Here is a 23656-nt window from a genome sequence, read left to right as displayed (position 1 = left end):
AATTAAATTGAAGAGAGCTATCCTTCAATTAAATTGAAGAGAGCTCTCTTCAATTAAATTGAAGGTTCTGAATGAAACTAACCTTGAAGCTATCATTGACCAGTTCCTCTGTTGTAGCAGTCTCCTCGGGTTCATAGGATACAATCGTCCTAAGTTCAAAATAAGTTAATGAAGCTAAATTCATAAATAATGAAAAGTAGTTAAACAAGGTCGGGTTGGATCAATTACTCAAGTCGACCTTTGTTTAGTTGAGCATAGCTACACTAACTCAGTCTGTATAAAAAAAATTCCCAACTCCAGTTTTCCATCTCTGACTGTTTTTACCTGAAGTCTCTGTTATCCCGAAGTCTATCCCAGGGTATATTATCCCATGTAGAGTATTCAGGATACCCAACATGATTCACGGCCTGAACAGATAATATTGTATTCTTCGTAAACCTAACCTATACAAGATCGAATGTAAGACCAGATTAGAAGATCAAACATCAATCTAACTACTTTATCATGGTTGAGGGTTTTGAAGAGAAGAGAAGATAAACCACCTACCTATTCATTGTTGAGAGCTTTTAAGAGAGGATCAATTCAAATATCTAATCATGATTGTGAGTTTTAAAGAGAAGATCAATCCATCTACCTGCTCATGATTGTGAGTTTTAAAGAGAAGATCAATCCATCTACCTGATCATGATTGTGAGCTTTAAAAAGAAGATCAATCCATCTACCTGATCATGATTGTGAGCTTTAAAGAGAAAATCAATCCATATACATGATCATGATTGTGAGCTTTAAAAAGAAGATCAATCCATCTACCTGATCATGATTGAGGGTTTGAAGATGAGTTCAATCTGTCTACCTGATCATGGTAGAGAGAGGGGTTTGAAGATAAGACCAATACATCAACCTGATCATCATTGAGGGTTTTAAAGAGAAGATCAATTCATCTACCTGATCATGATTGAGTGATTTGAAGAGAAGATCAATTTAATCTACCTGATCAAGGATGAAGGGTTTAAAGAGAAGACCAATCCATCTACCTGGTCATCTTTGAGGGGTTTAAAGAGAAGATCTATTCATCTACCTGATCATGGTTGAGGGGTTTGAAGAGAAGATCAATTCAATCTACCTGATCATGGATGAAGGGTTTGAAGAGAATATCAATCTGTCTACCTGATCATGGATGAAGGGTTTGAAGAGAATATCAATCTGTCTACCTGATAATGGTTGAGGGGTTTGATGAGAAGATCAATTTAATCTACCTGATCATGGCTGAAGGGTTTGAAGAGAATATCAATCTGTCTACCTGATCATGGATGAGGGGTTTGATGAGAAGACCAATCCATCTACCTGATAATGGTTGAGGGGTTTGATGAGAAGATCAATTTAATCTACCTGATCATGGATGAAGGGTTTGAAGAGAATATCAATCTGTCTACCTGATCATGGTTGAGGGTTTTGAAGAGAAGATCAAACATCAATCTATCTATCTGTACCAGATGTGAGAGGAAACTTGTCTGTATTCTACGCTTAAGATTGTAGATATCACAAATCTGAGAAAAGTTCCCGCACTTGTATGCCTAAAAAAAAGATATATTTTAGAATTATATTAAAGAGATGCAAGCCCGACTCACAAAAAAATTTTAATCTTCGTATAAGCAAAACTTCTATCTGAAAATTAATAATTTAGAATGTTGGCTTCCTCATCAAGAAAAAAATCTTCCAATAAGATTAAAAAAGATTAAAAAAGCACTTGTCTATTCTGAGAAAAAACTACTTGTCAGAGGCAGAACTTAGGATTCGGATCCGTAGGACCCGCGAGATTTTGGCTTCCCGGATCCGGATCTTGATTCGCAAAAATATGAGGACCCAGATCCAAGGGGAAGAATATAAACCAAAAAAAAAAAAAAATCTGAACTATTGAAAAAAGAGAGACTATTAAATTCCTGATTTCTTAATGGTTCATCAGTTTTAAGGGAAAAAATAAGCGAAAAAAAATAAGACAAAAGTTTGCAAATTATGCTGTTAATTTTTTTAGTAAATTTTCAAGAAATGACCTGGATTTTTTTCCACTGCGGATCCAGGATCCGGATCAGCATCAAAATTAAATGAATCCTAAGCACTTGTCAGGGGATTTATCGCATCTTGTTGGTGGGTTTTATTCTTGAAATGAAGACGATATTGACTCAATTAACTGAATCCAAAAGAAAGGGGTATAAAAATCCGTTCAAAAAACCTGACCTGTATTATGTATTCAATCGTTTCCTTGGGAGAATGAGAATAGAATCGGCTCATCTGACAGTAAAGCCGGTCTAAACGGTCAGTCTAAAAACATTTAACATAAATTGAAGCCATTCTTTAAAATGTCGAAATTTATAATTTTTATGCCAAAACTGTTGCGAAAAAGGAGCGTCCTAAACGCCTAGTATTGTACCTGTCCAGAACTAAAGAGTACCCTGAGTATAACCCAGCCAAGAGTATCCAGTATTATATGCTTAACATCTATACCAGCATGAACCTCGTCACACAAGGATCCTGCTCCAGCACGACCACACAACCTAGGAATTAAAACAAATTTGATTTTATTTGATTTTGAATTTTAAGTCTTGCATGTTATTATTTTCAAATCAATTCAAATAAACTCAATCTTACTTCATTTTAAATCATGCATATTGTAATATCAAACATCTATTTGGTATTTAATTAGAACTAGACTTAATACGATGTCGGAATGTAGTACAATATCTGCGCGGAACACAAACGTCATTCTTTATTATTTGTACTTAGTACACTCAACGAATTAGAAGTGTCCCAATCTTCCAATGTCCCAATGTTTTACAGCCCCAATATCCCAATATAGCACTATCACATTATCAAACCTATCTCTAAGTCTAATTGTCAAAAACTATCTATTCTTTCTAATGTCGGGCCAAGTTCCATACTNTATGATATAAGGAAAAAGTGCAAGACTGTAGATACATCTAAAGGCATTAATTTATAATTTTTACTCCAAGTCTCAGTATGCAACTTTTTATAAATTTTTAATGTTTATTAAAACCAGGAACAAGATTTAATAAATAACGACGCATAGTTGAGCCGCAAAGAGTAAAGACCTGGTTCAACTACTTCTATTCTTGAACCAGCACATAAAAAAATTGGTTGAACTACGTGGTTCAGCTTCTTCTGACTATTTAATAAATCTGGTCCCAGATTTACCTGATAAGTAGGAACTTCATTTGCCAGTTGGACGGACTGTACTGTAAACCAAGACGAAGCAAAGAACAAGAGAACAGGAAAAATCTTAAAGCAAAATTACCAAAATAAATTACAAATCCAAGAATGAAGAAAAAACATGGAAATTTAATCCCGAAATCAAAACTTAAGACTGCCTACGGATTCAATTTCACGAATGATTCGACAATAAAAGGTAATTGTCATTTATAGTAAGCCTTGTGCGTATTTGGCGTGGATTTCTAACCATAAAATTGAAGTAACAGTATACTAAGGGTCGGCAAAGAAAAGAAATAATTTATTTCATTAAAAAACCTGATATTTCTGGTTGTCTCCCATTTCTCCCAGAGTAGATGTGAAGCAATCACTAGATATCCGTCACAGGGTCGTAGCTCTGTTCTCTCTAGGTGAGCCACCAGCGGTTGACAAGCTACGTATCGGTTGATTAATCCGCTCACAATAGATTCAACCATCTCAGTACTAGAGCAGAACAATAAGAACAGGGCACAAATGAAGATATCCTTTCCTTACAAACTCTTCCTTTTATTGAAATTTTAAATATTTGTCTCCATCAAAATTTGATCTTCATTAAATTTTTTTAAATTTTGAAAATCCACGAAATTTTTTGTGAAAATCCGCGAATTATTTTTGTTTTGTTTTACGATGTATACACAAAGAGAACATGTTCACAATTAATTTAGAAGATGGGCGCGAAGCGCTCTCTATGGCTAGTATTAATATATTTTACAATATATATTTTATGCATTTTATAAAAACATATTTTAAGAATCAATATGTCGCATTTGATAAGAATTTTTTTGTTCTATTTCTGTTAATTGATTAAGAAATTTAGAGACAAAACAAATGCCGAGTGTTCTAGTTGTTTTCCTGAGATCAGAATGTTTGCCAAGAAATCTCTCAACACCACTCAAACAGATCTCTCGATAGATCTCTCCAGACGAGTTTGGAACTTCATCAGGATATCTCTCACGTAGCCTAGAGTTTCACATTGTTATGATTTTATATTTGTTCGTTTAATTTCATGTTTTTGTGATCATAAAATTAGCAAAAAATTAGGTTTTTTTCAACAATTTTTTAAATGTTTTTAAACTGAAGCAGAACCTTAAATTATTTAGGATAACGGTAGTTTCTAGCCAATATAATTAGGCAAACCTAATATTCTTCGTTTTTTTACTTTAAAATACCAAAACGCAGGTTTAGAATAAAAAGCAAAGCACGGGTAGACTCCACAGTTGACTTCAAAAGAAACAAAAACTTGGAAAAAATGTTATCGTAAATTGTAGTGCAAAAGTCTATTTATTCCTCCTTTAACAATATAATTACAGATTAAGTTATTATAAATTATTTTTATTGATGCAAAAATGTTCTCCTAGAACTTTACTTAGATAAATTTTCCCATTCAAACATAACCACTTATAAATTTTACTGACCACTCAGAAACATAAAAATGGCTATTACAGATGAAAATTGCACTTTTTATTACCACTGTCATAAATTTTACTTTAGTTCTTCTGCTATGCAAAATTAAAATAGACTCGTTTCATCTTTCTTAATAATTTTTTAATATAAAGAAAGTGTTCATAAGAATGAAGGGGGGGGGGGGAGAAATTTATCTTAATTCGAAATGTCTGTGAAAAGAAAAAGACAAATAAATCCTCAGAAAATCGCTTAGAAATCACTTATTTCTCTGAACAGAAACAACGGATAAAAATAGAAATTATACAAAATAAATTAGTTTCATCATTGTTTTTCCTCCTTTTTAAAGCAAATTATAAATTAATTTCTTACAAAGAAAGTTCTATTGCTCTGGGAATTATTTTTCTTCAAAAATGAAATCTAATTCGAACAGAATTACAAACTAAAATTTGATTTCGTAAAAATATTGTTTACATATTCAAAAATACACAATAACCTAGTTCACAGCTTAGCGTAAAGATGTCCCATTGGGCCAGAAGTATCAAAACCATAAAGTACGCTTTTGGGAAGAATTTCATTTAGCGGTATTTAAATATTTAATATCTCAACCGAAATCCTTGTAATTTGTTTTAAAATTATTATTTTGTAGGGTTGAAAATGAAATTGTTTCAGTTCATAAAACCACATTTCAAAATGTACGTTCAAAATGGACTGAAAAAATATATTTTTGGATGGTAGACTTTATGGGTAATGCACATGTATAAATGTAAATTGTATTTTCAAGATTCCAATAATAAGATTTATTTATAAAATTCAAAATAAAAAATTACACACACTTACTTGAGAATAAAATTATTTCTCTGCTCTAGTGGTATAGCCTTGAGATACTTCTTTATATCAGAGAAGCAGACAGGTCTAGTGCCGAACACGTCAATGTAGTCCATTAATAGATCTTGTAGAGATAGAGAACACCCATCCTAAATATAAAATCCATTAATAGATCTTGTAGAGATAGAGAACACCCATCCTTAATATAAAATCCATTAATAGGTCTTGTAGAGATAGAAGACACCCATCCTTAAAAAGATAAAAATAATACGTTTTTGTTCTCACCATAGTTCTGTAACAGATTTCAAGCTTAGCAAGCTTTGGACCTCTCAGCCCAGGATACCCTTTCCCCAGGCAATCCATCAAACTCTCAGCCTCGACTAGGGTTCTAGAATATAACAATAGCAATATATTTCAGAAAACCCAGTAAACCCCAACCAGTGGCCTTCAAATTGAATTGAACACAAAGAAATAAAACTTCAAGAGCCGAGCGTTATTAACACCATATAAAACAGTTTGGCGTCGTTAAAGTTAAAGTTAAAGTAGGTAACCTGGAACCCCCTGTCAATAAAAAAAATCTTCTGCATTATAAAAACTTCCAAATAACAAAGCAACATTTTTAAATTCATTTAGTTTGGGTTTATTAAATTCTAATAATTAATTGATTACTTTCCAATAATTTCAATATTACTCTCCGTTTACCTATCGATTCTGTTGGGTTTAAGATCGTACTGCATCTCTTTCAAGCTTCCCTTTCTTCCAGATTTCTAAAATTAGAAAGATGAGATTGAAAATTTATTATTAAAAAGATGGTTACTCATTATTGCTAACCCCCGTCTGTCATCTAGCCTTAAATCATATAACATTGTTAAGGTAAATATTACTCTTTGTATGGAAAAACAAAATTCCTTACTATGTAACTACCTGTATGGTTTATATAGTGCTTAGCCCACCCCAGTTCAAGTTTAACCTTCACTACGTATGAAAGAAAAGAGTAAAGGGTTTTTCTCCTTTTTAGAGATTCCTACAGTAAATTTGGTAAATAACATTTATTTAATCATGTTAATCTTGTTTATTAATAGCAACAATTGTAATTATAACCTAATTAATTATTGTTATATTTTCAAAGTAATATGAAGAGAAAAAAAAAACACTTTTTTATCATTCCCCCTTGCAAACTTTAGCAAGGGTAAATATACTGACTAGGATCTGAACTCATCCTATGTTCAGTACAAACATTAAATATTGTTTGGAATATATCCTTCATCCACGATAGTCTTGGGGTTCTAGGTCCTAACTAGTAGCTGTCTTCACTAGAGTACGGTGTACAGCTCTGACCTAACAAGCAGCTGTCTCCACAAGAGTACAGTGTACAGCTCTGACCTTACTAGTAGCTATCTCCACTAGAGTACAGTGTACAGCTCTGACCTTACTAGTAGCTGTCTCCACTAGAGTACAGTGTACAGCTCTGACCTTACTAGTAGCTGTCTCCACTAGAGTACAGTGTACAGCTCGGACCTCAAGTAGCTGTCTCCACTAGAGTACAGTGTACAGCTCTGACCTTACTAGTAGCTGTCTCCACTAGAGTACAGTGTACAGCTCTGACCTTACTAGTAGCTGTCTCCACTCGAGTACAGTGTACAGCTCTGGCCTAACAAGTAGCTGTCTCCACTAGAGTACAGTGTACAGCTCGGACCTCAAGTAGCTGTCTCCACTAGAGTACAGTGTATAGCTCTGAACTGACTACTAGCTGTCTCCACTAGAGTACAGTGTACAGCTCTGATCAAACTAGTAGCTGTCTCCACTAGAGTACAGTGTACAGCTCTGAACTAACTACTAGCTGTCTCCACTAGAGTACAGTGTACAGCTCTGATCAAACTACTAGCTGTCTCCAATAGAGTACAGTGTACAGCTCTGACCTAACTAGTAGCCGTCTCCACTAAAGTACAGTGTACAGCTCTGACCTAACAAGTAGCTGTCTCCACTAGAGTACAGTGTACAGCTCTGAACTAACTACTAGCTGTCTCTACTAGAGTACAGTGTACATCTCTGACCTAACTAGTAGCCGTCTCCACTAGAGTACAGTGTACAGCTTTGACCTTACTAGTAGCTGTCTCCACTGTACAGTGTACAGCTCTGACCTAACTAATAGCTGTCTCGCATGGGTATACCTGTATACAATGCACAGCTATAACATCACTAGTAGCTGTCTCGCAGCTGTCTTTCAGGTATATAGTGCACTGCTCTAACATAACTAGTAGTCGTCTCCCCGCTTTCTACCTTTATATAATGCAAAGCTCGAACTATTAATAACTGTCCCCCAGCTGTGTACCTGTATACAATGCACAGCTCTGACATAACTAGTAGCTGTCTCCCAGCTGTCTGGTTGTGATAGAAGTATATTTCTGCTGAGTCTAGCAACTTCAGGCCAGTTTTCTAGTCTTTCTTCCAGTTCTATCCTCTATTCAAAAACTTAAGGTCAGTGTTGAGAATCAATTATTTGCAAGTACTTGAAAATTAATTAAAGAAATTAAATGTTCAAATATTTACTAAAAATGATATAACATGAATTTAAGATTAAACTTTAAAAAATTATTTTACTTCAGGATTATGTAAATGTTTTGTGGAAATCAACGAATCGAGATCGCTTATAACGTGCATTTTTATGATTTTCAGTCAAATAAGTACAATAAACATGAGAACTCCTTAACATTAACGTAAATAAAAAAATACTCAGTCTTAACTCTTAAAAAAAAAAAATATTGATTCTAGATAAATATAAATTAGTAATCTTGTAGTTTTGGATTCCTTATTGATGCAGTGAAGATGAAAGGACGCAGAGTTTTCCAGCTTCTTCCCTAGGGGGCTATTGAGTACATCCACAGCACCTTGTACAATACAATATTATGAGTTGTGTACACAATACGGTACAGTTATTCCCAAGGAGACTTTTGAGAACATCCACAGCACCTTCAGCAGTGTACAACTACATAATGTACTGTATAAACTACAGCTCTTCCCAAGAGAAATATTGAGTACATCCACAGCACCTTTAACAGTGTACAATAATGTACTGTGCACACTGTACGGTACATTTTTTTCCAGGGGGACAGTTGAGTACATCCACAGCACCAATTGTACAATCATATGATGTACACTATGCACAATGCAGTACAGCTCTTCCCTAGAGGAATATTGAGTATATTCACAACACCTTTAACAGTGTACAATACTATAATATACTATGCACAGTGCACAGTGTAAAACACAGTTTTTTCAAAGAAGACTATTGAGTGCATCCACCGCATATATACGAAAGAGGACTTTTGAGAACATCCACAGTATTAAAATGCACTTTTAACCAACAGTTCTGTGATTAAGATAATGTCCATAGTACATCATTAAAAAATAGTCCTTGCCTTTCCAATCATAGTTTAACACAATTTTCATGAGTGAGAGCATTGTCTCCTGCGCCTTACCTTTCCAATTCTGTTTTAACCCCAGTATCATGAGGTAGAGCATTGTCTCCTGCGCCTTACCTTTCCAATTCTGTTTTAACCCCAGTATCATGAGGTAGAGCATTGTCTCCTGCGCCTTATCTTTCCAATTCTGTTTTAAATCCAGTATCATGAGGTAGAGCATTGTATTCTGCTCCTTACCTTTCCAATCCTGTTTTAACTTCAGTATCACGAGGAAGAGCATTGTCTCCTGCTCCTTACCTTTCCAATCCTGTTATAACTTCAGTATCATGAGGTAGAGCATTGTCTCCTGCTCCTTACCTTTCCAATTCTGTTTTAACTTCAGTATCATGAGGAAGAGCATTGTCTCCTGCTTCTTACCTTTCCAATCCTGTTTTAAATCCAGTATCATGAGGTAGAGCATTGTCTCCTGCTCCTTACCTTTCCAATTCTGTTTTAACTCCAGTATCATGAGGTAGAGCATTGTCTTCTGCTTCTTACCTTTCCAATCCTGTTTTAAATCCAGTATCATGAGGTAGAGCATTGTGTCCTGCGCCTTACCTTTCCAATTCTGTTTTAAATCCAGTATCATGAGGTAGAGCATTGTGTCCTGCTCCTTACCTTTCCAATCCTGTTTTAACTCCAGTATCATAAGGTAGAGCATTGTCTCCTGCTCCTGCTCCATCTTCCCCTCCTTGTCCATCTTCTGAACCATCTTCAGCGCCAACGGTAAACTAATGTAGGACGTATTTTCTTAAAAGTTAAGCCGAAAATATGCTTTCCGATTGATACGCTTTCCATTGCACATATCAGTCCATTTTTTGTGGTTAACAATATGGCCACAATGAAAGTTTTTTTTTGTTAGTGAAATAAAAAACTTTTCGATTTAAACAATTGTTATGAAATCCAACTGAAAAAAGACAATTCGCAGTTTCAACAAATAATCTATGTTAAATTCTATAATAAGGCAATTTACTCTTAATACTTTGAAGCTTAATATTCGGATCCTGTGAAAAAAGTTAAAAGTTTTAGGCAACATAATTAAAAAGCAAGATTTTTTGCAAATATTTTTTTTTGAGGGGGGGGGGGCGAATAAGAAAAAATAATTTTTTTCTGGCGATCAAATATAATAATAATAATAAGTTTCTGATCTAGGATCAAATTAGCATGAGAAACAAAATTAATTATTTGAAGTTCAGACATAATATGGAAAAACAAACATAAATCCAAGAGCGGTAAACTATTCTCTGGGACTTTAATTTCAAAAGTAATAAGATCAGCTTGTAGTTTTAAAATTACCTCACGGTTTGTGCCATTTTCTCATCCCCTTCAATGGCTTGCAAAACTAAAAATATATTTTTTTAGTTTATGAAACATGCATAAAGATTTTATTTATGAATTAGAATAAAAACATACCTAAACTCATAACTGACCAGAAGTAGTATGGATTTTTCATTTTTACCTTAACAGTACACACATTTATAACGTCAAAATGTTTGGGAATATCTTGATTTAATTAAAATTCTTCAAAAAATACCTTGTAAAGGCTCATAGCAGTTGCCTGCTGCCTCTTCAATTGGCCCAGTCTGACGTAGGCCATGAAGAGATGGGACAAAAACTCTTCGTTGTATGGATCTTTCTTGACTGCGTTCTCATATCTTAATTAGTATTTTATAATTAATCTAATTATGAATACTTAAGAAATTTTCAAGAAATTTTTTAAAACTTAATGCATCAAGTGCATTACTCTAAGAGCTTGACAACACGTTATGTTGCTAATTGCTATAACTGGTGTCAATGGTTTTGGTTGTATTTTAAAATAATTTAATAAAACTTTTAAGATTCAAAATCTGTATTCTGTTAAAAATTGCTTTTATTAAACTTTGATATATCTTAATCATAAAAAAGAAGGAAAAAATATCTAGAAAACGGCAGTTTTTGCATCGTTCTTGATAAATGTATTTGTTAATTTTATTGCCAATATCTTCTGTCAAGGTCATAATGTAAGGAAAGTAAATGTTTAGAATAAATTATTTGGAAAACATTTGCTTTTCTTACACTTTGTCAAATTTTTTATCATGAAGGAAAGTAAAGGCAAAAAAACAGCAAAAAATGAACCAACTATAAAGTATGAATGAAACATTGAAAAAAAACTCAGTTTTATACTACGTGAACTTTTCATCCAAGTTCCTTAAAAGATCCACGATTTTATAAATTTTTTTTACTGAATTAAAGGGAGTGACCGGCTATGTAAGGTAGTTGAACTGAGGACGCAGTGTTGCGGAAAACTTCTTTAGGATTCATTTGAGACATATTTTACTTTTTAAAAGTCTGTAAATCCTGAGTTTGAGTGCAAATTCGACGTTCAAAACTCCTGATTTGGGGTGGATACGCTTTCAGAATTAGTTTTTTTTTTAATTATTAATTAACGACAACACAAAATGTAAAAATATTCTACAATAAACTACAGACGTCATGTTTAGGAACATTTTGAGAAAATAAAAACTAATCTTATCATCGAAAATAAGTAATCTTGTTCAATTATTATTTTCTATTATCTCATTATTCTAGTTTGTCGTTATTCACAAAGATGTTCGCAGATTTTCTATAATTATTATTGAAAAGACGACATTTAAAGAATTTGAAGAAATCTGCGAATAAATTCAAAGAAAATTAGAAATTCAATATAATAATGAAAACGAAATAATCGATTTTAGCATTGATTTATTGACAAATTTCTTTTGTGAAATATGTTCCTAGCAATCTAATTAGATTACTGTATAATTTTTACTTTATTTTTCGTTGTCGTTATTTAATAATTTAAGGAAAACTAATTCTGAAAGCGTATCCATCCCCAAAGTAGGAGTTTTGAACGTCGAATTTGCGCTCAAACTCAGGATTTACAGATCTTTAAAAAGTGAAATATGTCTCAAATGAATCCTAAAGAAGTTTTCGACAACACTCCAACTCAGTTCAATTACCTTACATAGCCGGTCACTCCCTTTAAGATGAAGTTGAATCAATTAAAATGTGATAAAACTTATATCTGAAGAAATTTTACAATTATAATTTATTATAATCATTTTGAGAAACCTCTAACGAAAAGGATGCAATTTGTTTGACCGAAAAACAGGGTTTACCACAATAATATTTAGCTAAGGTCGTTAGTAATAATATGGAACTCTCAATATTGAAAGTACATTACAAATCTATATATAAATTTGGCTTATCTGTCTGTTTGTTTGTTTGTATCCAATAAACGTCAAAACAGCAGAACCGATCAGGCCCAAATTTTTTGTGGGACATCACGTGACCACAAGGAAGGTTTATGAATGATAAATTTTTTTTAAAAATGTGTTTTAAAGGTTTTTAATTTTGTAAAAAAAATTTAAATTCTTGAAAATCCGCGAATTTTTTTTTAAATCCGCAAAATTTTTTTTCTCTTTGTTTTAAAATGTAAACAAAAAGAACATGTTCACAATTTAAATAGAAGATGGGCGCGAAGCCCCCTAAAAGCCTAGTATTATAATATTTATCTTATTAGGGGCAAAGTTATTTAAATACTTCGCTAATATTTATATTGTGATAGTTATCCTAAACTTGTATTATTGTTATTTTAATGCTATGATAGCTATCTTACTTTTTGATATTTTGCTATTATTATTCAATTATTTATCTCAATGTTGTTAAAGTTATTTTGATTATTATCAATTATGATTGTTATTAATTTTGATTATTAATTATTATGAATATTATGATGAAAAAACTATTACTTACAATGTACATATTTTGTCCGGCAGTTTCATCTCTCTGTATCCAATTGTCATTGCTTGGAGGGCTCCTTCATCTGTAGGACACTCTTCTAGTATCTAGGCATTAGTTCAGTAAGTAGATAAGCATCAAGTCTTTTAATTAATGCTTTGAAATCGCAATACTTTGCCAAAATATAGAAAATCTGTTTGTTCCAAAAAATCTCTCGGTAAATATCTACTCATTTCTCTGAAATCAAAAAATTTCAGCTTAAAAATTTTTAGCTAAAAATCTGAAGATTGTTTTCGTTATTTTTTCGTAAAACTGAGATCTGGAACTAGTTATAACAGAATTTCAGAAAGGATAAAATCTGCTCTTCATCTCCAAAACATAATTCAGAAACAATTTGATTTTTGTGTCTTTCGAGGGGGGGGGGGAGGATCTCCGACCCTGTTTATGATAAATAAATACCTTGTCCAGAATACTCATTGCCTCCTCCTCTTTCCCCAACCTCATGAGTGCCAAACTCTTGAGGGCTCGACAGCATTGAAAGGTTGGCTGCTTACGTAGCACCTGGCGGACAATTAATATGAAGTTCAAATTTACAAGAAGAATTATTTAAAATAAAAAGAAATACAACGCTGCACTAGAGGATTAGAGAAATTAATTATTGAATATAATGAAAATCGGACCCCCCCCCATCCTCGAGCAAAAAATTTGCGAAGAGAAAGAAACTGAAAAATTCCAATGAAATTGGTAATAAAAAGCTGATTTTTTTTTGCACCAACTCTACTTTACAAGGGGGTTTGGTCACTTTTACAGAAAATATTTATCCCTCAGTAATGGCGTTCGCAAAAATCGAATCAATACGGCAAAGAGCTTTTGAAAAAAATTAATTTAAATCTTGTCAAAAATATCGTAAGTTTTCAAACATTATCCAACAGATCAAAGTATCAATTTCAAGAAAGTCATAATTACATAGGACAGTGTAATGATTAATGTGTTCTTTAAAATACAAGCCAGATGTAAATCCTAGAGATTTTCGAGATCAATCATTTGCACCCATTTAGTATCGATCCCTTTAACCGATCTTTTGATCGGTTTAATAGTTTATTTATTGGAAACATCTGTAAGGTTCATTCATGTTTTAATCAGTTCCTTTAAATCTTCAGCTGCTCCAGTTCAGGATCTGTCTGAGCAGCTTACTCAACTACAGTATCTCGTTCAGCTGCCCAGGTCTCTCCGGAGCTTCCACTACCTTCTTAGCTGCTTCCTTGACTACCATAGCTGCTCCCGGATTTTCTGCTACTCTGGCTGCTCCTACAATCTGGGATGCTCTTACTGTGTCCTCAGCTTCTTCTTTAACTACTGGAGCTGCTCCTCGAGTCTCTGTACTGTAAGCTGTACTTACGATCTGAGCTATTCTGGGAGCTGTACTTGTAATCCCAGCTGCTCCCCGGCCGCCCCTAAAGTCTCTGCTATGTTAGCCGTACTTACATTCTTATCTGCTCCTGGAGCTGTTCATAGAGTCTCTGCTACGTTAGCTGTCCTTATAATCTGAGATGCTCGCAAAGCTGTTCCTAGAGTCTGGCACTATGAGATGCTCCAGTTCAACTCTATCTGAGACGCTTCCTTAACTCAATATCTTGTTTACTGCTCCACGTCAATATCTCTTAGCGAACACTCAATAACAGCTTCCCATTCACTACTGGTTCCTTAGCTGCTTCTACTGTAAACCTAGCTGCTACTGTTGAAGTTCCGGGGTATCTGCTAATTTAGCTGCTCCCACAATCTGAGATGCTTCCACATCATTCCTAGCTGCTTCCTCAGCTGAACTGGCGTGAAGAGCTATCTACAAGGAGCAGCGTCTCCTGCATCAAGTTCATCAACAGTCTCTACAATAGATCTGTGAAGAGCTGTCTGTAAAGAGCAGCTTCTCCTGTCCCGGGATCCTCTGGCTCTGCTGCTGGATCCACAACACCTTAGCTGCTCCAAGGCCCCAGTAACTCTGTTCATAGATCCAACTGGAGAATAAAGACTGGATCCTCTAGCTGCTCTGTGTCTCCAGTGGTTCTATCCCAGAACAAGGTGGAGAATAAAGAGCGTCCTCAAATATCCTAAGGGATGCTGAGAACTCCGAGGATGTATATTCATGTTGAAAGATGGGGAAGGAGGATGGTAGTGATGATAAAGATATATCAGTCTGAGAGCTGTCCATGAAGTGCAAGTCCCCTGGCCTTAATTGGATAAACGGAGCTAAGCTCTAACGTCAAGCCTATATAAAGTCCTGGAGTGTATTGATTCAATTCTACAGGTTCTCAGCTTAGATTCGGACAAAGGGTTGAGGGGTTTTAATATCTGGTCATAAATTACGGCCTGCTTTAAATACTACAACAGGCTGTATAAATAATTGCTTTTTATTCTAAGAATTTGGGCATTAATTATCTAGACTTCAGTGACTCAATATTTATTCCGGGGGATCAAAAAATCCAGCTTACAAGGAAACCACACTAAAATCAGTAATCTTAAATAAATTCTACTAATATACCTTCTCTGCTTCCTGAAGAGCTTTCTTATTGTTTCCATTATCTAACCAATCATAAATTGGTCTCAACCTTTACAACACAGTTTAGTTATAAATACAAATTTTAGGGAAAAATATAACTTTCGATAACTGATAATTTGATTTGAAAAACCCCAAAAGGTTTAAAAGTAGCAATTTCAAGGACGTCAATATTCCATGGTACAGACTGTATAAAATAATTGTTTGGTATATTCCTAGAGAACGATTTTTGGAACCCCAGGCCCCCCCATTGNGCGCTCGGCCCAGAAAGTGTCTGAACTAACCTAACCCGTGGCCGCAGCGCTCGGCACCCTCACCCATCATAGCCGCAGCGCTCGACCCAGAAAGTGTCTTAACCTAATTCCTAACTTTAAATAATGCTAATTAAAAACTAATTTGGTCATGTACAAAATTGATAGGAGGGGGGGGGGGCCTGAGGGTGGGTCCAAAAATCGTTCACTAGGACAGACTTAATTTTTTTTTCTTTGAATTCAGGCGTTAATTTACTAGACTTTATTAATGACCCAATTGTTAAAATAAATTATACCTTCTTTCAGAAATGGTGTCCTGATTGTTGTGATGAGGAGCCATCCTGTAGTCTAACAAAATGAAATATCTTTAGTTACTTTATAAATAAATTGCTTTATCACTTATTTCATTCATTCATTAAGTCAACACTTTATGTATAGCAACTGATGATCTACGGCACTTGATCTTTACATCTACTGTGACAACTTTTGAATTTCACGATAATGTGTTTAATTCGCATGATATCATTAAAATTAATATTTAACTGTGTGTATGTGAATTGCGGGCTTACATGACAGTAAAAATGGTCAAATTAGGGTTAATCTAAAAATCTAAAAGGTCAGAAATTTAGATATTCTAAATATCAGAAATCTGCTAACTGCCATGCTATCTCAAATAACAAAGTCAATTTGAGCAATGAGCCGATAGCTTGGCCATCCACCAATTTAGAAGAAAAATGTGTGCTGCGGCAATTGCACTCGTATCCAATGGCTGTGAATTTTTGCGGCTAGATTCTGATATATTTCTTCCAAAACACCTTTTAATTTAGGCTAAACAAATCATTTGCTGCAGTGCGTTATAATTCTAGAAAATTGTTCGATTAATTTATAACCATGAAAGTATTTTTTAACTATGTTAAAAGGTTTAAATACCAAATGTGTTGGGTCTAGGAGATTTGTAAATACAACGCCGTAGCAGCAGGCAACAGAATTACAAAACTGAACAAATAAAAATGCCGAACTAATGAACGTCGAAACTCGAAGTAATCCTTTGAAATTCAGACTGTTGTCATCACGATAAAAGTGGCAAAGTTATAAGTTGAATTAAGTGTTGAATCTCAATTTTAAACAATGATTTGTTAAAAAGACAATAAATGAATTGTTTTTATTTCTATGTATCTGTTTAATTATTCATGTGCATATCATTATCAACTGAACAGTTCTCGTATATACAACCATTAATAATAATGAAGCACATAGCTAATGTAGTAATGCTGTATCTTGTATTTAAAAGGATGTAGATCACCCTTAATATTTGGGGCCGCACATTTAAAATTTCAACGCCATTATTTGGAATCGGCCACGTTTACGTCGCGTCTATCTCCCTAGAAATTCTAAGAAAACTTAATTTGTTTCAGGCTGGATAAGGCAAACACAGTTTACAATGCCGAAGGAATCGTTTAGAGTTTTCATTGGGAATCTTCCTTCAGATTGCAGAATCGGAGATTTGGAGGATTTTTTCAGGTTGATTGATTAATTAATTGTTAAGTGCGGATCATATTTCGGATCTGTATAGAATCGGCTCNTATGTACTGTAGGGATACTATACATTAGTTAACAATGAATATGTACTGCAGGGATATTGTATTTTAGGAAACCGTGTATATGTACTGTAGAGTTGCTGTATATTAGTAAACAATGAATATGTACTGCAGGGATAATGTTTATTAGTAAACAATGAATATGTACTGCAGGGATACTGTATATTAGTAAACAATGAAAATGTGGTGCAGGGATACTGTATTAGTGAACAATAAATATGTACTGCAGGGATACTGTATATTAGTAAACAATGAATATGTACTGCAGGAATACTTTATATTAGTAAACATTGAGCATTTACTGCAGGGATACTATATATTAGTTAACAATTAATATGTACTGTAGGGATGCTGTATATTAGGAAACCGTGAATATGTACTGTTGGGTTGCTGTATATTAGTTAACAATGAATATGTACTGCAGGGATAATGTATATTAGTAAACAATGATTGTGTGTTGTGGGGATACTGTATGTTAGTATACAATAAATATGTACTGCAGGGAAACTGTATTAGTAAACAATGAAAATGTACTGCAGGGATACTGTATTAGGAAGTAATGAATATGTACTGCAGGGATACTGTATAAGTAAGCAATGAATATGTACTGTAGGGATGCTGATGATGCTGTGTATGATCTACATGGAAAGGATCTACTAGGGTACAAGGTTACTGTGGAGCACGCCAAGGAAACCTCAAAATATTTTTACATTTAACCATTTAACCATTTAAAAGTTGAGTTTACGACGGAAATATAATACAAACAATTAAGATTTGCAATTTTAAGATGTCAAAAATGAAAATTGTCCGTTTAATTTGACGTACTTGGGAGGATCTAATAATTTTAACATGATTTTCAAAATCATTGAAATATGCTTTTTATCAAATTTTTCCCTCATGTACTTTTAATAAATATTGGTTTGAGTATAGGGTGTAAAGCGAAGTGGAGAGGGTAGAGGAAGAGCCCCCTGGACTGGAAAATATGGACCACCACAGCGTACAAAATATAGGTTAACACACTTTGGATACAGGGTGTCCCATATGATATTGGATCGGTTAGTTTTCTATTCGCATCATTATCCATTAAGTCGTAAGAATAAAACCGATTCTGTTATGGTATACTTGTGTACTGCCTGTTATGCCCCACAGACAGAGAACTCGTTATGCTCGTAAAGGCCGGTTTATATAATCACGTTATCCCTGTTATCCCTTTTCTTTGACGTCTTATTAATATACTACTTACTTGGAATACTTGAGTTATCCCCAGGACTCTAGGTAGGAGCATAACGGGAATTTCAATTAGGTCCTCTCGGAGAAGTGATCAAGTCCTCTAGATTTATGTCCTCCTTGTGTAACCTCTTGGAACACTAATCCTGGCATAGTAATTCAAGGTGTTAAAGATGGGCGTCAAGTAGTTCTTCTCTTATTAACTAAATAAAAGTATTTTTTTTACGAAATCCTTGTTCAAATTCGCTTGTCCAATTAAGCTTCAAATCAAATACAAAATTATAAAATTATTGATAATATTTTCACTTAATGAGGAACCTTCGCGAAAAATGCAAAAAGATTCAAGATGGACCATTTTAATGATAAATCAAACAGATGTCAGAACTTTTATGTTCTGAATTTTGGGATCTAGTCGTGATCTCCGTCTTCTACAGGCCTAATCAATTTAATTCTTCTTTGATATCGAGATTGAACATCGAGATCAACTTTGAGCATTTAAGATTAGCGATACATATAAGTTCCAACTAATACTATTTTTCATCTAATTGAGTAATATTTCTGTAAAAGAGAATCTGATGGATCCATTTAATTTTGATTTGGATCCGGATTTGAAACCTGGATCCGGATCCGGGTCGAGACCATAAACATTTTTTAAAGATTAATTTTTTTGGTTCCGAGTTTTGTATTTATTTTTGTTGACTTGTTTTTTGTAAAATACAATTTTTGCCATAGGGTACTACGGGATATCGAAAAGGAATTATATGAATCCAGAGGCTTGATAGTGAGATCAATGCTATCCGGAGATTTACAAGACAAAAGTTCTGAGTTCAGGAAATGATGATACATGATAGATAGATATAATATATGTTAAGGCTCCGAGTAGAGAACCTGAGCTCCCGTGTGTCCTGGCAGGACCTCAAGGACGTGTTCCGGAGAGGAGGCGAGGTCACATTCGCCGAGGCTCACACGGTAATCACATCATTTAATTATTATTTGTTAGAAACACTGTTTAAATATAAAATTAATCGACGGTGATAGTGGGGGAAAAAAACTTTGAAGTAACTTATAAGATATTCTATACATCAATAGAAAACGACATAATATTTGTCGTTCACTATTTTGTTTTTTCTTCAAATAATATCAATAATTACAGCTAAACACCAATCAGAAATCTGACTTGAGCTCCATTCCAAAATTTTCTTTTGTCTGAAAAGGTTTTCCAAGGAATGTATCAGCACACATTATTAATACTTGAGAATCTCTTTAAATACTAAAATCTGAATATTTTATTTAGACTCGAAGGAACGAAGGATTGGTCGAGTTCGAAACGTCAGACGACCTGGAGCGTGTGTACAGGAAGTACCAGGGGGAGGAGATCAACGGCCGTAGGATCGAGCTCATCAAGGAATACTCGCGATCATCACGTTCAAGGTCGCGTTCCAGAAGTCGATCAAGATCCTCTCGGTCTAGATCTCGATCAAGGCGATCAAGATCCAACTCGAGGAAATCAAGATCCCGCTCCAGGTCCGGAGGATCGAGGTCGAAGGCCAAGAAATCGAGGTCAAAGTCGAGATCTAAGTCCAACCGGTCAAAGTCCAAGTCTAGGGAATCCAGGTCTCGCTCCAGGTCTAAGGACTAGGATAAATCCCGGATCCTGGAATCCCAAGTTTACATTTTTAACATCGTTATAACAGATTCAGATAATGAGTTCATTTTGAGTTCATACAACTTGTTTTCAAGGACTGATGCAAGCTACAAAGTTGTAATTGTAAAATTAGTAATCTGAATGGGTTGGTGTAAGAGATTCAAAAACAAAAAGTTTTTTTTGGGGATTGAATATATTTTGTTTGAAAGAAATTAATTTTTGTTTTGAAATAATTGACTCTGTAAGTTACTGTCAACATATTGTTTTTACTTTGTACTTAACTATACTATATAATGTGTTCCATGCCCCAACCTACTACTTTCTCTTTGCCCCTTGATGAAAACGACGTTGCTTGGTTTTCATGTTTTTGGAGGAACTAAAAATTAAAAGTGGAGTTTTTTTTTCAATTCTAAACATTATTTTACTAATTTAAGTTCCTTTAACACTTTAATTTTTTCTGTTCTGAGTACACTTTACGTTTACAACTTTTCAATTATGTACAGATTTAAATTCGTACATAATATTATAACATTATTGTATCTGTATACTTAAGGCATTTAGTTTTTTTGTTTTCAAACAATCGCTACCATCATTTGGTTTCAGATAGAATGATAAAATGTTGCAGAAACTTTTAGGAATTTTATTTAATTTGATCACAACATTAAATGTTGCCAACTCATGTTTACAACTTTTGTATTTGTTAACAAATGATATTATTCTGACCAACAATTTAATTTGCTGCCAAAATGGAATATATTTTTACGGAATTTGTTGAGGCAGAATGATATTTGTTTACACACAAGTTTCTCGCAAAGCCTATTATTTCTTAACTGTTAATCTAATTTTGAATGAAGCCTTATTTTTTGAAAACGCGGATTTTTTTCTCAACTAACATAAACTTTAACAACCCAACTTTGATTTATTAAGTTTAAGCATGATTTTCACGAACCATTTTTTCTTACCAAAAAAAAATTCGTTAAATCTATGACTAATTTGTTACAAACCATTTTTATTATCAAATATTAACAAACCACATAATTTTAATAAACCATATGCTTTTACAACAAATATTATCTTAGCTAACAATATAATTTTTGACGTAAGATTTTTTTCTTTTTTTTCTAAAAACATAAAATTATTTATAAAACTATTTAGTTTGTTAAAAATGTTATTTTTTAATTAAAAATATATTTTATCAACCTAAATTAGATATTTATACAATATACATACAATTTAATTTTCACAAACACTATATTTTTACAATCAGTGTATGTTTGAATCAAAGAAATGAAAGAGTAGGTTTACTGTTTGCACATCCTCGTGTTGGACCTCAGCTTATCCAGAGGCTGTCAGAGACCTGGCCCATCAGGAACCAACCTTAATATTTTATTTTAGATATTTTAATTTTTATTGTTTACGATTTTGTGTTTTTTTTTATTTGGTTGTGACAATTTTTCATGATTCAAATTCGTTTTTTACTCTTTCTAAATTTTCTTTTAGATCCAAATATTATATTTATTTTTATTTTTGCAGAACAATAAGAGTGAAAAACGAATATTATTAATAAAAAATTTAGAAAAATGCTAGCTTACATTCCACTGTTATATTTCTCCCCTTAAATCTTTGAAAAATGCTTAGTTAGACATCTAAACCAGTGCGAAAAATTATTAAATTCCATAATTAAATGTGCATGAAGTTTTAAAACGTTCAGTGGTGGAAAACACAAGTTTTTTCCTCTTGAGCGTCCACTCTCTTTCAAATATCAAACAATCAACAACTATTAAAGATATAGATTATAGATTAATCAGATCAAAATACATTAATAAGCATTGGCAAGTGTCATATCACTCTCTTACATAATGTTGATATGGTTAAAATCCTGGGGGAGAGAAACTATAGCATGGCAGATGAACTGATGCACGACACCGAGTTTTTGGTTTTCTTAAGTTTTAAGATTGGTTTTATGCAGGAGAGCAGCTAGGTTTACTGCATACCTTTATCTACGAGGAAAACAGGTGGATTTAACTATTTATCTTCATTTTAGGGATGCAATAAATATAGAGGGGAATAATACATTGCCGAAGCTTCCTAAAATGTTGGAAAAATCAACTTTTTTACTGAATTTTAGCCGCTTTCTGGAGAATACTCAGAGAGTCACATAAAGCTATGAAATTGGAAGACGACCTTTCAATCTTATGTCTATTGTATTGATAGCAAAGAGTTTAACTATTAAATTGAAAATTTACTCATTAAGTGAAATTGATGTGTTTACACTTGTATGCTTTATGTTTGTTGGACTACTAAGTCAGTCGCCAGTTAAATGGGTCTCACAATAGAATTCATTTAATTTTCACATTATAAATTTTAATGCAGAAATAAACAAGGTTCTTTATGTGTACTTGTTTTTGCGTCAAGTGCCGAGTCAAGCCAATATTATTGTTTTTCTGAAGTTCTTTATTTGAAGACTGTTGAAGAAGGATTAAAGAATCAAGCTAATCAACAATCCTTCGGAGTTCAGAACAAATCCTCCGAGTAGAGAACCTGAGCTCCCGTGTGTCCTGGCAGGACCTCAAGGACGTGTTCCGGAGAGGAGGCGAGGTCCCCAACCACCCTCTTATCAATTTTGTACCTGACCAGTATTTCCAATATTAACAACAAATAATATTTATTTGTATTATTTTTGAGTTAGGTCAGGATAGGACAATTTAAGGGCCGAGCACTGCGGCTAGGACAAGGTAAGGGCCCGAGCGCTGCGGCCAGGACAGACTTTAATATCAATAAAATTAGTATATTTTAGGGTTATGTTAGGGTAGGACACCTTCTTGGCCGAGCGCTGCGGCTAGGACAGGATAGGGGGCTGAGCGCTGCGGCCAGAACAGACATGGGGGGGGTCAAGCGCTGCGGCTAGGACAGACTTAGGGTCCGGGCGCTGCAGCCACAAGACCAACTTTATCTTTGTATTAAATATGAGATGTATGTACAAATTTATTAGTAGGAGGGGGAGAGGGGCCAAAAATTGTCTTGGAAATTACTCATATTTCCGATATCTCAGAAATAATTACCGTCCTCTTCACCCCTTTGCTGTTTCCTTTTTTGGTCATATACCCCAATTTTTTACTTGTGAAAAGATGACACAAAAAGCTATATCAAAAGCTATACCAAATAAACTTTTGGTGTTTTAGTATTAATCGTATCTGACCCTTGGAATTGGACAGAAATGAGTGGAATTATATTTTAAACATCGACGCTTCAACCTTGAACGTTGAAAACCAAATTTGTCTCAGAAATGGACAACTTTCTTTAATTTAGTGCGTTAAATCTCATTTAAAAGTTAATGCTGACTATTATCGAGTTAAGTCGCTGCAAAAGTTTCACCCAAAAGTACATGAATTGTTATTTTAGGAAGTACGGCAGAGTACACAATGTACTCATCAAGAACGGAAAGTACGGATTCGCCGAGTTCGATGATTATAGGTAAAAGAGTTTTTTGAAACTAGATCACGAGTTTCGTATAAACGTGTCACAGATTTGTTTAAAAGCAAAAAACACGATATATTTTTAATAGTTAACAAATAATATGTACTACAGGGGTACTGTATATTATTAAATAAAAAATATGTACTGCAGGGATGCAGTTTGTTCGTAAGCAATGAATATGCACTGCAGGCCATATG

General features: G+C 34.0%; 2 protein-coding genes and 2 long non-coding RNA genes across 4 annotated transcripts; 3 read left to right on the top strand and 1 right to left on the bottom strand.

Annotated features, from left to right (window-relative positions):
• Nucleotides 1-49: 49 nt before the first annotated feature.
• LOC111713523 (N-alpha-acetyltransferase 25, NatB auxiliary subunit) lies at nt 50-15915 on the bottom strand. The gene is made up of 21 exons (XM_023488396.1): nt 15809-15915; nt 15247-15313; nt 13170-13271; nt 12726-12817; nt 10486-10606; nt 10365-10410; nt 10248-10293; nt 9570-9682; nt 8299-8378; nt 7823-7951; nt 6193-6257; nt 5776-5878; nt 5503-5639; nt 4114-4221; nt 3541-3705; nt 3211-3294; nt 2429-2552; nt 2236-2319; nt 1434-1574; nt 325-407; nt 50-149 (listed from the first exon to the last, which is right to left on the bottom strand). Exons 1-21 carry the CDS (start codon nt 15850-15852, stop codon nt 50-52), a joined length of 2034 nt encoding a protein of 677 aa, XP_023344164.1. The 5' UTR covers nt 15853-15915.
• A 558-nt stretch (nt 15916-16473) lies between these two features.
• LOC111713521 (uncharacterized) lies at nt 16474-17034 on the top strand. The gene is made up of 2 exons (XR_002767708.1): nt 16474-16552; nt 16928-17034. It is a non-coding gene; the product is annotated as an uncharacterized LOC111713521 (long non-coding RNA).
• A 672-nt stretch (nt 17035-17706) lies between these two features.
• On the top strand, nt 17707-20586 carry LOC111713522 (serine/arginine-rich splicing factor 4). Its single transcript, XM_023488395.1, has 4 exons — nt 17707-17799; nt 18041-18120; nt 19210-19306; nt 19632-20586. Exons 1-4 carry the CDS (start codon nt 17707-17709, stop codon nt 19974-19976), a joined length of 615 nt encoding a protein of 204 aa, XP_023344163.1. The 3' UTR covers nt 19977-20586.
• A 1359-nt stretch (nt 20587-21945) lies between these two features.
• On the top strand, nt 21946-22502 carry LOC111713520 (uncharacterized). The gene is made up of 2 exons (XR_002767707.1): nt 21946-21997; nt 22447-22502. It is a non-coding gene; the product is annotated as an uncharacterized LOC111713520 (long non-coding RNA).
• Nucleotides 22503-23656: the final 1154 nt, after the last annotated feature.

This window comes from Eurytemora carolleeae, unplaced genomic scaffold (assembly GCF_000591075.1).
Source record: "Eurytemora carolleeae unplaced genomic scaffold, Eaff_2.0 scaffold1438, whole genome shotgun sequence".
In the NCBI taxonomy this organism is placed as follows: domain Eukaryota; kingdom Metazoa; phylum Arthropoda; class Copepoda; order Calanoida; family Temoridae; genus Eurytemora; species Eurytemora carolleeae.
This window is presented reverse-complemented; position numbering and strand designations above follow the sequence as displayed.